Here is a 16,003-nt window from a genome sequence, read left to right on the forward strand (position 1 = left end):
TTCCATAGCCTTCTGTTCTGTGCCCCCGCACCGTATCTTCTTGATTGCTGACCGAATGGGTCCGCATCCGTGATAGGTGCCCATATATTGCGGACCCGCTGTATGCGGGCAGCAATAGGGGCAACGACCGACAACAGACGTTGTGCATGAGCCCCGAGAGAAATTAAATACTTGGAGTGAATGGGCTGAACTAAGAAATCGGACACTGCCCATGGACAAGAGTGGCGCTGTTTCTGGGGGGAAAAATAGACCCCTTTTTGTTCTAGACACCCCTTGCATTGAGTTAGACTGAATATTACAAAAATAGCTGCTTATGTTATTCAAGAATATAAATGGACGTCCTCTGAACTGGAGAGATATGGGATAAAGCGGTGATCGTGGGGGCTGTGATCTCATTGAAAACCATTAGTCAGCCTCCCTCCAGCCGTAAATGGCTGTTAACAGGGAACAATAGCCTGCGCTCCGCTGCACAGGAAGCAGCCGCTTGTGTTTGTCATTGATCTATAGAAGCTTTGAAGCCATATCTCCAGTATGGAGCAGAATCCAGTCTCCTCATCCCGATCGCTGTTATAAATGCTTCCACGCGCTTCAGTCTGGATTACGGTTTCAATGATGTGTTTATTGCCGCACAGTCTCGTTCTGGTGGGTTATCTGCGAGATGTATGGCTAGCGTTTTTTTACGATTCTAGATTTTCCTTTCATAAACTGACAGTTTTTGTGAATATGTGAAATAAAACTGTTAATTAGTCAAAGAAGCGCGGAAAAGGTGTTTTTTTTTATCTGTTCCTTAAAGAAAGATCGCAAAGAAATGTTTCTACTTCATGTAATATTAGCTCAATTTTTATGTGTAGTTTTTTTCTTAATATATTTTCATTCAACGCTCATCTTCCCAATTGAAATCACAGGGGGTAAAATTTCATCCAAAATTCCAGATTTAGAGAGATTTTAGATTGGCGCAGCTGAATGTGGCTCTGGAGGACCCAACGTGTCCGTGCATAACACAGGCATCTCATTGATTTCTTTGGGCACGGTGTAATGCTTCCTTTCACCTGTGGAGGTGCTGTAGAAGAAATTACCACTTGCTGTCAGGTTCCCTCTCAGCTTGCAGCTGGTGGCCAGCAGTTCCAACATTGGGACATACTGGGATCAACTTTTCATGATGATCCTCCTAATAAGACAGGATTGCCTCTGAACACCAAATGCCTTGTGTAAAAAATCACAAATGTAAAAAATAGCAGCAACACGTGGTCGAACCATAAAAGGTATAAAGGAGATTACTTCTCTCTGAGGACACAGGACCAAACCAGTATCCACTTCAGCCGCAGGTAGCCTGGTGGTGCCCAGTGATCTCTATGGCCTATTCGTAGTAGAGCAGCGTGTGGTTGTCCTTGACCACAAGTGTAATTGGAGATCCGCCATGCACTATAATTACATTAAAACTTGATGGCCCTATAGCCTAGGGATGCTTAACCTGTGCCCCTCCAGCTGCTGCGAAACTACAACTCCCAGCATGCCCTTATAGCTGTAAGCTGTCCATACATGCTGGGAATTGTAGTTTGGCAACAGCTGGAAGGCCGCAGGTTGGGCATCCCTGGCCTAGAGCTACCTGCTTCAACCCGCTGGCTAGCAAATGACGCAGGGCAATTCATGCCAGAACGAAGGGTGAATTCAGACGTGGCAGATTTGCTGCGGAGTCTACTTGCAGATTTGCCTGAGTATAAACCACAGTAGATTACCGTACAAGGCAAGTGAGTTTTCCAGATCTCCTCCGCGTGCTACGGACATTTTCCACGTGTAAAATAAAGCATGCCGTGGATTTCCCACATCTCAGCATCTGTTACCTTGCAGATTTTTGCTACTTTTAATATAGAGGGGGGTGGGGACGAAATTAGCGGCTAAATCTGCCAAGTACCACATGCGAGTTTTCCTGCGGATTCGCCTCCATAAACTTCCTCAGTTAGGGACGACTGCACATCCAGAACCACGAGTTTCTAGACTTCTATTATATTCAGTGGCACTTCTTCACTAATGAAATATTTTCTCCATGGTTTCGTTTTAGAGGCGTTTGCAGTATTTCGTGAAGCCGAACAAAATAACGTCCCGTTAACAGGCAGAACGTACACAAGTCTTGTCAAAGCGCTGGTGAAAGAGGGCTTACTGAATGAGGCGGCCAAAGTGGAAGCTGTGTAAGTATGGGGAGGTGTTACGTGGACCCGTGCCTTGTGACACGTTCTGGAATGATACTGAATATTCGGGTCTTGCTTGACGTGTGGATGTCATTGAGATGTTCCTCCACCTGAATGGTGTAGTGCAATGCTACAAAACCTATTGCAGGGGTCTGGACTATTGCTAAGGGACTGGAACCTGACCCAGCTCTCGGATTGAAGGCATTCTCTCTATATACACAAATGGGTATATATAATTTCCATCCCTGGTGGCCTAGACCAGTGAAGGGGTCGGTGTAAAATTCTGTTTGTCTTGAGGGGGAATTGCCCAGATTGACATCCCTAAAACCTGCCCTGTCCCTACCTTGAGAATTTAAAAAAAATTGGATACAGTTTGTAATAACTTTATTGACAAGTACAATTCAAGGACTCAACATTCATTACTTAAAGGGCATCTGTCAGCAGCTTTGTACCTATGACACTGGCTGACATGTTACATGTGCACTTGGCAGCTGAAGACATCTGTGTTGGTCCCATGTTCATATGTGCCCGCATTGCTGAGAAACATTGTTTTAATATGTGTAAAGGAGCTTCTAGAAGCAATGGGAGCGTTTCTATTACACCTAGAGGCTCAGCTCTCTACAACTGCCGCGCCTCTGCGCTTTGACAGGCCCAGGCGTGATGACTTTTTCGCTGTCTGGCCCTGTCAGAGTGCAGAGGGTGCGTCAGTGCAGAGAGAGCAGAGCCTTTAGGTGTAACAGCAACACCCCCATTGGCTCATCTGCATATATTAAAACCTTATATTTCTCAGCTGGCACATAAGAACATGGGACCAACACAGATGCCTTCAGCTGCCAAGTGCACATGTAACATGTCGGCCAGTGTCATAGGTACAAAGCTGCTGACAGATGCCCTTTCAAGGAAAACTGTCACCATGAAAATGCATTATAAGCTGCAGGCAACATATTATAGAGCAGGAGGAGCTGAGCTGATTGATATATGGTTTTATGGGGAAATATTTCGTAAAACTTATAATTTATTCATTTAATTTCCTGCTCATTCTTGTCTTTGAGGTCCAGGAGGCGGTCCCATCAGTGACTGACAGCTCTCTCTGTATACACAGTCCTAGAGGGAAGGCTGTCAATCACTGATAGGACCTCCTCCTGGACTTCAAAGCTCAGAATGAGCAGAGTGAATAAATCATACGTTTTACTAAATATTTTAACATAGAACTACATATCAATCTGCTCAGCTCTTCCTGCTCTATAACACACTGCCTGTAGATTATTTCTCATTTTGATGGTGAAAGGTTCCCTTTAAGTAGTGAAACTTGAGGCCTCAAGTTGTACTTGTCAATAAAGTTATTACAAACTGTATCCAGATATTTCTGGGGAAGATGGGTTGCACCCAATATGGCCTCCAGTGGTGCTTTCTCCAAGGGTTGACACTTAGCTTTTGTAAACTTTCAGGGTAGGGGCAAGGCAAGTTATACCGAATCTTTTCCTATAAAACTATATATCAATCTGCTCAGCTCCTCCTGCTCTACAACCTGCTGCCTGCAGCTCAGACACTGTGTTCCATGTGACGGGTTCCCTTTAAAGGTTTTTTTTTTTATAGTGATGAAATATTGCTTGAATATTCCTTCACTGATAGTGGTCCGACGCCTTTGCTTTAGGGTTTTCTGAGCTGTTTGCTTTGCAGAGAACTGCATCATGGCCTCGAGTGAATAGGGCCAGTGTCGCCACTGTGTAAGGAAACTTACACAGGAAACTTTAAGGGCGACTCTAACCATTTTCTATGTAATGTATCGATAGATCACGCATTAATAACATTAGCCTATCGTTTGTTTTTGCGGGTTGCTTGTGCATTAGATACTGGCATATAGTTTTGGGGCTCCCCAGCAGATTTGTTGCACGGCTAATGACTTTCGTGTCGCCGGAGGGCCATGAAATTAGATGTAGTAGTACTGGAATGAAAGATTAGGTCCGTAATAGTGGCTAACATCTATTTAATCACACTGAAGATTGAAAGATTGGGGGGGGAAGTAAATCCCGTGTTACATGTAATTTACAGCCTCCTGCGTGAAATGTTGATTTAAGGCCTTCGACAGATGGGACCAAGTAAGAAGTGGAACTGAGCAATGAGTGCTTAGGCAGGGATTAAGAGGATTGCTCCGTACAGTAAGAAAATCCTGTGTCCAATGACTATGGCTGACCCCCCAGAGGCTGAAAGTGACTGAGAGGAGGGGAGGGGGGGGATAGTCCTGTTCCGTCCTCCACAAAGGATTTTGCAGGGATTGATGAGAATAATTTAGCAGTGACCCCCGCTTACTTCGCAATCTGCTCAGCACATAAGTTTGAGTAGGTAGAATAGACTGCTCAGTTGGTTAGCCTCAAGACGATCAGAGCGATTTATCTTGATTGTTGATATTCTAAATGACAATGCCCTCGTAATCCCTCGCTACTCTCACTGCTTTCCCTGTCAGCGGAGATTGTTTTGCTCCTGTTAATCTAGAAATGAACTTTTGCAAAGTTACGCCTGGATTTCATTAGTGGTCGGCAGATGCTGGGAGAGCAGATGCCATTGCAAGCTAGACCCCCTTTTTTTTTTTTCTTTATTCGAAAGCTCGCTTCCGCCAAACCGCCTTTCGCAGCATTATTCGGCAGGTGACTCTTGGAATTCTTGCCTCCTCCCCCCCCCCCCCCCCCCCCGACATCGCCACCTTTGTCCCGTAAACCCCCCTTGCCTGTGACAAAAAAATGAATCAATGTTGATTCCTAAAGTGCTTTCCTTTTCAGCAAAGAACGGGGCTGGGGGGGGTCGGGTAAAAAAAAATATTGCATAGATTTATATTTTATAATTAGGATGATGTAAATGAACAGCGTATAAAGGGGGTATCTGACACCATCCCCGCTGCAGCGACAGAACAGGCGCGGGTATTTTAATCATCTAACATGTCAGCGTTCTCGGATCCGAACCGATTGTTTAAAGGGGGAGAAAGAGGAGGGGAAAAAAAAAAAAACTCTCCAATTTGTTTCCTTTTGTCGCTCATTTCCAACTTTTGTCATCTGTCAGATTAGCAGGGAAAAAAAATTAAAAAAATCTAAGAAGAAAAGAGGGAGAAAAATAATTTATTCTTGCATCCCCATTGACAGGATCGCACAAAAGCTTGTCTCCAGGTCGATATTTTCCAGCAATATTTTTAACATATGAACAGCAGTTTTTGTAATTTCACCTCGGAGCTCAACCATTTATTATCGTATCAGAAGCATGTCAGTAATTCCTTTTCTTAAACGTCTGCCTTGGTGTTTTTTTTTTTTTCCCTCCTAGCGCCAAGAACCGCGTCAGGAACTACAGCCTGAGGGGTACAGCCGGTAATCTCCTCATCGAAGAGCAAGTTAGGCGGGACTGTTTGAAAGGTATGTCACAATGCTTGACCTTTACGTCACATTAATGCCTCTGCAGATCTTTCTTGTAACGCCCTTCGAATACTTGGATAAAGGAGTCCATTTAGCAAATTACCTGCTTATCAAGAGCCTTTTGTGGCGGCGGAGAGACGTAAATTACTGTACATGCATTTATAATACATCGTGAATATGAATGTACTTGTCATCTGACCACTTAGTCCGGTTTCCATTCCATTTAACACAAGATGTTTTTTTTTTTTTTTTTTTCTCTTCTTAAGATGAAATGTTGCTCTTCAGACATGCAAAATTTGTGTTCTAGAAGCCGCGGGGAGGGGGGGAGCGGGGAGTGGGTGCCCAGGACGTGTTAAAATTCACAGCACAAGTCAGTTTGATTTCGCAAATTAAGATACTTTAATGCTGATGAACGATTTCTCAGCGGTTGATATTTTTTTTAAACATTTTTTCATGTTTTTTTTTACTTCTTTCCAACAAGTTAAATTGAGTGTTAAATGTATAGGATTGTGCGCTAAATGATTACCATATTGATTTAAAGGGAAAAAAAACATTCACTTATTTTTATTATATATATATCATTTTCAACGCCGGCTAGGTCTCGATACAGTAATTCTTTTCTTCTGCTGGTCTTCATGTTAATACAAAGGATCTTTAGGGAGAGTCGTCCTGTATGACGGCGTGACAAGCGCCTTCAATGTATTCCATAATTTGCCTACATCAGAATGGTTGGGGTTGGATGAGATGTTGGTAGGATTGCTGTAGGCCAGAGATGGCTAACCTCCTACACTCCAGCTGTGGTGAAACTACGACTCCCAGCATGCTTCATTCATTTCTATAGAGTTCTGAGAACAGCCAAGCAAGTGTACATCTTGGGAGTCGTAGTTTTGCCACAGCTGGCTTGCCGGAGGATAGCCATCACAGCTATAGGCGGCGGTGTCAACCACGAGGTCTGACATCAGGGCAGGACTATCGTTATCTGATGTCATGGCGTAAAAGCGCTTGTCCCGTGAGGTTAACCTTTATACGTATATCCTATTACGGCACATGGATGTGACAGCAGGGTGTCTACCTTAGCCAGAGTACGGCCGCGCCCATGTATGTTGTGTGCATGGAACAGGTTTTGTGAACTTGCGTGTTCTTAGCCCGTACTCTGGCCATGCACAGTTTGGATGGAAATAATAAGAATCTTTTTGTAGTACTTTTCAATCATAGGTCACATGTACAAAGTGACTTTGCCTCCATGGCGGCACTTCCTGTTGTCGCTTCTGCAAAACTGTCCACCGCAACTGAACAGAAATATCCCTAAGTGAAACGCAGTTACCAAATTTTATTTATTTTTTTCCTTTGCGATGCACAATAGGATATGGTCATGATGTTACACCCCATTGTGATCTCTGCCCAAAATGTGCTAATACAACCCAAAGCAGAGGGATTGCGCTCCTGGGTACTTCTTGGAGTTCACTAGGGGTGTATGTGGATTGTCGGGTGACGCCCTCAGTGCATCCTGTCTCCACAACCCTTGGTTTACCCTTGAGCTCTGGCATGTGCCGAGGTTGGCCTCACACTGACTCCGGCTCTGGGGTCTCTGCTTGAAACAAAGGCCATCAGTGACTTGCCAATCGAGAATGGGGCTCATTTATGAAACAGAAATACACCTAAATTAGGCGTATTTCTTGTGCAGATTGCGTTGCAAAGGTGCTTTGCGCCGCAATCTGTGACTTCCCCCGCTCGCGCCAGGTCTAAAAAAAAGTGGGCATGGCGTGGAAGGGGACAGGCCGGCAGGTCAGTCTTATTTACCATTTTCTACATCTTACATTTAGACTATTTTCTACACCTAAAACAGACAGCTAGATTTAGACCGGAGCCTCTTCATAACTTTGGTGCATCCACCGCCAGTGCAGGGCTTTATAAAGACAGACGTCTAAAACGCTGCTCTTAATAAATGGGCCCCAATGATGTCTTCTGGCTATTTCAGCACTTGAGTGGTATCGTAAGGGACGTAAGTGCCTGGGACCCTCATCAATCCCACAATTGATCCCAGGACTTTAAAGCCTTTAAGCGGCTGCACCAAGTTTGGCACCACTGTGGTCGTATTGTGTAATTATGACAGGTTATTCCTCCATGATGTCCTTGTAGTCCTATAGCGAGAACCATGTATGTATGTATGGGAGTGGCCCAACTGCCCCCTAGTGGCAGGTATTGTCCGATTTCAGCCTGATGCTTTTTTTTCACAGGGGAGATACAATAAGGTGCCACCTTAGGTGTCTGGTGGAAGCGGAACGTGGCCATACACATTAGATTTTAGTTGGCCAAACTGCAGATTTTGGTGGGTTCGACCGGTCATTTTATAGGGTTATCCCATGATAATTTGAAAAAAAAATGTAAACATAGTCTAGTCCAGGGATGCTCAACCTGCGGCCCTCCAGATGTTGTAAAACTACAACTTCCACCATGCCCTTCCGTAAGCTGTCCGGGAATGAAGGGAGTTGTAGTTTTGCAACAGCTGGAGGACCGCAAGTTGAACATCCCTGGTCTAGTACATGACAACCTTTTTCTGACAAAAGCTAGAACCAGCCCTGTACCTCACACAGATCCAGAGATCTCCACATTCATTGCCCCAATTTTTCTGCTAGATATATTTCAAGCTAACAGCTTAGCGGGAGTGTCCTTTGTACTGCAGCTGGTGGTATTTGAAGCATAGAACTGAGCATGTGCTTCCATCTCCAGTGAGCAGGACAAAAAAATTACAAAAAGAGCAAACAGCAGGTGGCGCTATACAGACAGATTTAATTGGATAACTCCGGAGCTATAATACATTTGTAATGACATGCAATTGCAAAAGTATTCAGATCCAGGTGCTGGTTGAATTCAACTGCCCCATCCTTCCATTCCCATGGAGATAAGCCGCTGCCAGTGGTGCCTGGCGGCAACTTTCTCTCCTCTTTCCATTCACTTCTTGTTCGGCTGAGCATGGATATGTATGGGAGGATCGAGAAAGTGAGAGCTGCTGGCCTCCAGGTATCTCCTGTATGGCTTTACTTCTCTCTCCCTATTGAGAACACATGCAGGCCATGTATACGGGGAAGTCCGACAGCGACTCATTGTTACCACCAGCATTCGGCAGAATACGGGGCATCGTTTACTAGGGGATGGCCTGGTTAATGTATCTGCTGTGATGCTGGCGGATAAAGTAGTGTTCTCCTTCGATAGTAGCCTTCGCTATGGAACGCCATATCATTTCCGATCATTTTTGAAAGCGATAGCGGTTTATCATAGCTCAGATCCATTATTTGTGTTTTCAGATAAATATGAACCGGCCATTAATACATTTTGTCTGGCACCCAGATTTGCCATTTGTTCTTTTCTATCTCAGAGTGCTCCTCCAGCGCCTGCCAGGAATACATGATTACTGGGCACGAAACGCGGCGCTGCTTTTGTGCTGTGTCTGTGTCAGATTCTATAATAGGCCGCGTGTAAAGGGGAGGTGGGGGGGATAGTAATGCCATATTGCTTCCTCAGCAGCTTGCCCCATGCTCTGCCAGTTCCATCATTAATCTCGCGCACATGACATTTTTATGCAAGTCGCTAACATGACAGACGGCAGAGTAAATTCCAATCACTGGTCCGCTTGTCTCTTCTGTTTTACGGGCCTGGTGATCTGTGATGACTGCAGCGATTTTTTTTATCTTGTGCCGTTCTTTCCTCTTCGACAGATGCGCTAGTCACGCTGCAGACCATGCTGGAAAATGGCAGCAAGCCCATGCGGTCCACGTTGAACAAACTCGCCAACGCTCTCGCTTTGAATGGCGACGTTCCGAGCCTTGAAAAGATAAAGATGTTAACTGAACGCCATGAATTACCTGCCCAAGTGCTGCCGCAGAGTCTGAACAGCTGTGTGGTTTTGGCCCATCTGAATAGGTAAGTGCACTGCTTTACGGCCTGAACGCCATACTGCTGTGGAAGAGGGCTCGCTCCGTGCATTTCTGAAGTAGTAAATGCGCGCAATGTGCTATTGAGACATACTTTTTTTTTTCTGTCGGCACAAATCCATGTTTCTGATTCGCAAAACTCAAAAATTGGACACGACCATGTGCATGAGGCTCAAAGGGGTTTTCCGGGGTCTGAAATTGATTTTGATAGCTGATCGTTGGGGGTCCAACTCCACGCACGCAGTTTTTAGGGTAGCTCTGTCCATTTTGTAGTGATGGAGCTGGTAACTGCATCATTGGTCCCAATCTCTTCAATGAGCAGCGCTGCAGTTCCCAGCTCCATAATTGGTGGGTGGGCAGGCGGCATGTCAGATCCCCACTGATCAGATGTCAGTGGCCTTTCCGGACAATACACCAATTTTAAAATCCCAGGTTCACAAGTGACTGATTAGCTGCGATTTTTGTGCGCAAATCTGCAGCGTTGTACTGTACCGGCAAAGTGAGAGCTTCCAGGAATTCTCACTCACAACTGACAGAAAATATCTGCAGCAGAAACTGACCTGTCGTGCAGATTTAAAATCTTATGTCAATTTCATTGCGGATTGCACCTTTTCCAAGGCAAAGGAATGGAAGTGTTATAATCCGCAGCTTTTCTGCAACAAAATCCGCAGCGTTTTCAACTGCAAAAAAAAACACGCAGCTAAACAGTCGCTTGTGAACCCAGCCTAAACGTGGCTGCCTTCTAAGTTGATTTCAGCCCCTTACTGATTTACTGGGTAGTCTCCAGGTGGCACTGGAGAGGTAACTTTCTTCGGTCTGGAGGATATGTTTTCCCAGGGAGCACTTCCTTATTAACTGGATCTCCCTAAGCAGAATCTATACCTTTTTATGAGAAAAGTCACTATTCCAGTTCTCTAATTTAAAAGGGTATCCTCATCTGAGACAATGGGGGCATATCGCAAGGATATACCCCCATTTTCTAATAGGTGCAGGTCCCACTGCTGGGACCTGCACCTGTATCGAGAATGGAGCTGGCAAAGTGGTGGCTGAAGGAGCCCGGCCACCACCAAGCATTCTCCACATAGAAGTGAATGGGAGCGCACCACACATGACCTGCCACCACCCCCCGTTTACTGGCGATCGGCTATTTTCGGCAGCCCCATAGAAATAAATGCAGGGTGGCTGCACATGCAGGACTTTGCTGGCTGCCTGTCAGTGGCAACTCTAGGAACAATATGTAAGGGGGGGCCCATAAGATACCACAGTCAAAAATGGGGCACTAATAATTTTCACCACTTAATCATACTACTGAAAAAAAAAATATAAGTATATATAAATAATATTACAAGATACGAGAGTATTGCGGTATACAGGGATACCTTTTTATTGTGATAACCTAATCCTCAAAAGACAAGCTTTCAAGAGTTTTGCTTCAGACCTGAGAAAGAGAGAAAGTCTCTCCAAAACGTTTCTTTATAGTATAAAGCAGTTTCAGCAAACACCGGGGCTGTGTGAATAATCCCATATGTTAAACATGTCACTAAAGAAGACCAATGAACAGACGCTCGCAGGCTTATTCACAAGAGGGTGAAGAGTTTGGAGAAGGGAACAATCTAGGAAAACATAACAGAATAGGAAAGAGAGCTGGATTGGAGAATTTTTTTCAAATCGGCCATGTTGTCCTATATTATTCTCATCTCCAAACTATTCACCCTTTTGTGAAATAACCCTGTGGGTGTTGTTGGTGTGTGCAACTAATACTACTTATTCTGCTTGTAACGCAGAGTGCGGCGGTCAGGGGTGCGTGTAACGCGGGGGGGGCGCTGGTCAGGGGTGCGTGTAACGCGGGGGGGGCGCTGGTCAGGGGTGTGTGTAACGCAGAGTGCGGCGGTCAGGGGTGCATGTAATGCAGGGGTGCAGAGACCTGCTATAGACACCAGAACTATTACGTTTAGCTCTTGTGGTTCTGGTGACTATAGTGTCCCCTAATATAGAAAAAAAAATGAATCAGCTCATTAGTATATGACACAAATATATAGTATTTTGCAGATTACTTTTTTTTTTTTAACAATGTGCAGATAGTACTGTACTACTAACCCCTCCATCCACCCCTACATACAGGGTAATACAGCCCCATACCTCTTACATCCAGTGACGTCTCTTTGATGTAGATGTTCTTTCCTTATCTTCTCCTTTCAGACCAGACCACCATTTTTCAGCCATTTCTCGTCTCTGCAGTTTGACAAACAAAATCTTAGTTTATTACTTTTCCATCATCCTCCCATCTTCTGGACTAATCATCCTACCACCCCCAATACTGTGCCGCTGTGCTCTGCAATACTATACTTCAGAAACAGATAAACCCCCTGATAATAGTAGTACCATGCAGATAGTGCCCTTCAATAATTATTGGCACACAGTGCCCTAAAATAACTGCGACCAGCAAATAGTGCCCCTGACACTTAGGGTCCATTCACACGTCCGTTTTTTCTTTCCTGATCTGTTCCGTTTTTTCAGGAACAGATCAGGACCAGATCTGGACCCATTCATTTTCAATGGGTCCTGGAAAAAATCGGACAGCACAATGTGTGCTGTCCGTTTCCGTTGTTCCGTTCCGCATGTCCGTTTAAATATAAAACATGTCCTATTCTTGTCCTGAAAAATCGGATCCTGGTGCAATACAAAGTCAATGGATCCGCAAAAAACGGATGACATTCGGATGTCATTCCGTATGTCATCCGTTTTTTGCGGATTCCGTTCCTGGAAACACATAACAATTTTTTTTTTTTTTTTTTTTTTTCAATTTTTTTTCAAAGAAATCCAAACAACTTTATTTGATTATTGAAATGTATACATGCTCCCGTTTTTTGCGGATCCGCAAAAAACGGATGACATACGGAAACATTTTCAGGAACAACGGATCCGCAAAAAACGGACCGTTTTTCAGGATGAAAAAAAACAGGACGTGTGAATGGACCCTAATAGTGTAATTGTGGTAGGCTGATACTGTGCCAAGGTGCCCCCACAGTAATAGTGCTCCCAAAAGTCCCACCAATAGGAATAATTCTCTGCTAGAGCACACATGGTAGTAATAGTTCTCCTACAGTGCCCCCAACATGTCCCCACTGTGCCCAGAAGTAATAATGCTCCCATAGTGCCCATACTAGTAATCATGTTCCCCCAGTAGTAATAAAGCCCATCATAATGCCCCCCAGTAGTAATAATTCTCCTTAGAATGTGCCAGTGCAAAAAATAACCCCTTTTAATGCTCACAGTTGAACTAATGTCCCCATAGTGCCCCCATAATGTGCATGTATAAAATACCCCTATATAGTGCCCCAGTAAATGCTCCATAGTGCTCCTCTCCCCCCTTCTTCCTAGTGCCCCCATAATGTACCAGTATAAAATACCCCTCCTTAGTGCCCCCATAGATGAGCCCATAGTACTCCTCTCACCTTCCCCATAGTACCCACCATAATGTGCCCCAGTATAAAATACCCCTATACAGAGACCCCCATATAAAATACCCCTTCTTTGTGGCCTCAGTAGAAGCCCCCTTAGTGTTCCTCTCCCACCTTTCCCCTTATAAAATACCCTTTATTTGTGGCCTCAGTAGATACCCCCATAGTGCCCCCAATAATGTGCCAGTAAGAAGTGCCTCCATAAATGCCCCCATAGTGCCACCTAATAATGTGCCACCAATGTGCCAGTAAGTGCCCCATAGATGCCTCTAATCATGTGCCAGTAACAAATGCCCCAATAGATGCTTCCCAATCATGTGCCAGTAACAAGTGCATCCATAGATGTCCCCCAATCATGTGTCATTAACAAGTGCCCCATATCATGTGCCAGTAGTAGTACCATATAAAAAAAATAAACACTTAGGCCCCTTTCACACGGGCGAGTTTTCCGCGCGGGTGCAATGCGTGAGTTGAACGCATTGCACCCGCACTGAATCCGGACCCGTTTATTTCTATGGGGCTGTGCACATGAGCGGTGATTTTCACGCATCACTTGTGCATTGCATAGAAAAATCGCAGCATGCTCTATTTTGTTTTTCACGCAACGCAGGCCCCATAGAAGTAAATGGGGCTGCGTGAAAATCGCAAGCATCCGCAACCAAGTGCAGATGCGGTGCTATTTTCACGCACAGTTGCTAGGGGACAATCTGGAGGGGGACCCGATCTTTATTATTTCCCCTTATAACATGGTTATAAGGGGAAATAATAGCATTCTGAATACAGAATGCATAGTACAATAGGGGTGGAGGGGTTATAAAAATAAAATAATTTGACTCGCCTTAATCCACTTGTTCGCACAGCCGGCATCTCTTCTGTCGTCTTCTTTGAGGAATAGGACCTTTTTAAAGACGTCACTGCGCTCATCACATGGTCCATGACATGATCTTTTACCATGGTGATGGATCATGTGATGGACCATGTGATGAGCGCAGTGACGTCATCTAAGGTTCTATTCCTCAAAGAAGAAGACAGAAGAGATGCCGGCTGCGCGAACAAGTGGATTAAGGTGAGTTAAATTATTTTATTTATTTATTTTTTATTTTTTTAACCCCTCCAGCCCTATTGTACTATGCATTCTGTATTCAGAATGATATTATTTTCCCTTATAACCATATTATAAGGGGCAATAATACAATCTACACAACCTTATACCCAAACCTGAACTTCTGCAAAGAAGTTCAGGTCTGGGTACCACATTCAGTTTTTTCACGCAACGCATTGCACCCCTGCAATAAAAACTGAACAACGGAACGCAATCTCAGTCGAAACTACTTATCCGGACAAGCCCGTGTGAAAGAAGCCTTACACTTACCTCCATCAGGCTGGCAGCAATGCGATGCAGGCCTCCTCCGGCCTGTGTCCTGGTCTGTACGGCTGCATTGGCCTCTGATAGGCCCCCGCCGCAGCACTTACCGCCCCCCACGCCACCAGTGGCCAGTGGGGCTCAAGAGGCAGCTGCCTTGGGCCCCCCAGGAGCAACTGGGCCCGGGGCAGCTGCCCCTTTTGTCCTGCGTTAAAGACTGCCCTGGCTGTACTAGCGGCAGGGCTAGCAGCGTTTTAAAAGAGGGGCACACGGGGGGGGGGGATCAAGGAATAACTTAGTAGTGGCAATTGCCCCCCCTGTAGCGACGCTTATGCTGCCTGTACTCTCAGACAATGGACCCGCACCTATAAGACAATGGGGGCATATCCTAGCGATTTACCCCCATTGTCTCAGATGAGACAACCGCTTTAAAGGGAATCTGTCAGCAGTTTTCTGCTGCTCTCACTTTTAAATCCTAACATGCCGACGCGTGCCAATGAGTCCCCATATTCATGAGCTCGCGTCTCTTTTCGCCCTCCTGCCTCTGACCGTTTATTTTCCATATGAATCAGCAGCAGGTGGGTGGGGGGAGCCGTGAGCTCGTGAATATGGGGACTCATTGGCATGCACTCGAGCTGTGTAGCATAAGATTTTAGCAAAATGGCTGGGGCAATTAAAGTGACCCAGATATTACTAAGGAGATTACTAGTCACTAGTTTATATTGCCCTTAATAGTTAGGACTCAGTAAAACTGATTCCCTTTAAAGAGTTTCCTGGCATTGTGCGGATTAGGGAATATATTCATCCAGAATTTTATGGCTTGCTTAGGAATGTTTTCTTGTGTCTGTGTAGAACGCACGGTTTGCCTCCCTGGTGCCTGTTAATGGATACCGATCCCTGATTTTATCTGATAATTGCCTGGCGGTATAGACTGAACACCATGTTGACAGACAGGGATAGTTGTCTTCAAATTGCCACGAGAATACTAAATGGAGTCTTCTAATGGAGATGTTGCAGTAAATGAAAGCATTCCCTATTGTCTATATGTCGCTTTCCTTTCACCAGAAGTGACAGTAACTGATGTTAGAGAAAATAATAAGTGTATATGAAGCCTCAGGAAGACGCTAAAGGGGGCGTTCCAGCCCTTTTGTATTGATGACCGCTCCACAGGACAGCTGAGCCGTCAGTAGTGTGGGGTCTCAAACCCCTGCCGAAGAGCTGTTTGTGGTCTGTCCTGAGGATAGGCCATTAGTATAAAAGCAGTGGACAACCCCTTTAAGTTTCAAAACCTGATGGAGAACGTATAGTAAATGTGTGTGCGTCAGTCGTACCGTAGAAGTAACTTTTGCATTTGTTTTAGAGGGGGATGTTCTCAGTAAGTCGTCCCCCAGAAATGACCCTGGTTACATCACTTCTTGTTCCTTATTTAAGATTCTTTTGGTTACTACTGGAACCAGTCAACACTGCGCTGACAGACCCGTCCCGAAAGGTTTATCTGAACGCCTGTAATGCACGGACTATAACATGTGAACCGGCCTAGATTGCTGCAAGATATTTGCAAAGCTGTAGCCTGTCGCCATTCCTGGGGGAGCTTTGTCAGGTCCCGGTGTTATTCCTCCTGGAAATTGATGAGTAAATTGATCACCGGATGTTACCAGTGCAC

The 16,003-nt window shown here is 45.0% G+C and overlaps 1 protein-coding gene across 1 annotated transcript in view; it reads left to right on the forward strand.

The window, feature by feature from the left end:
• Nucleotides 1–16,003, forward strand: part of LRPPRC (leucine rich pentatricopeptide repeat containing) — a 184,992-nt gene that overhangs the window by 154,189 nt on the left and 14,800 nt on the right. Inside the window, exons 30-32 of the mRNA XM_044289233.1 lie at nt 2,060–2,186; nt 5,496–5,584; nt 9,301–9,505. Coding sequence (XP_044145168.1) covers nt 2,060–2,186; nt 5,496–5,584; nt 9,301–9,505 — 421 coding nt within the window. The remainder of the gene's footprint in view (nt 1–2,059; nt 2,187–5,495; nt 5,585–9,300; nt 9,506–16,003) is intronic.

This window comes from Bufo gargarizans, chromosome 4 (genome assembly GCF_014858855.1).
Source record: "Bufo gargarizans isolate SCDJY-AF-19 chromosome 4, ASM1485885v1, whole genome shotgun sequence".
In the NCBI taxonomy this organism is placed as follows: domain Eukaryota; kingdom Metazoa; phylum Chordata; class Amphibia; order Anura; family Bufonidae; genus Bufo; species Bufo gargarizans.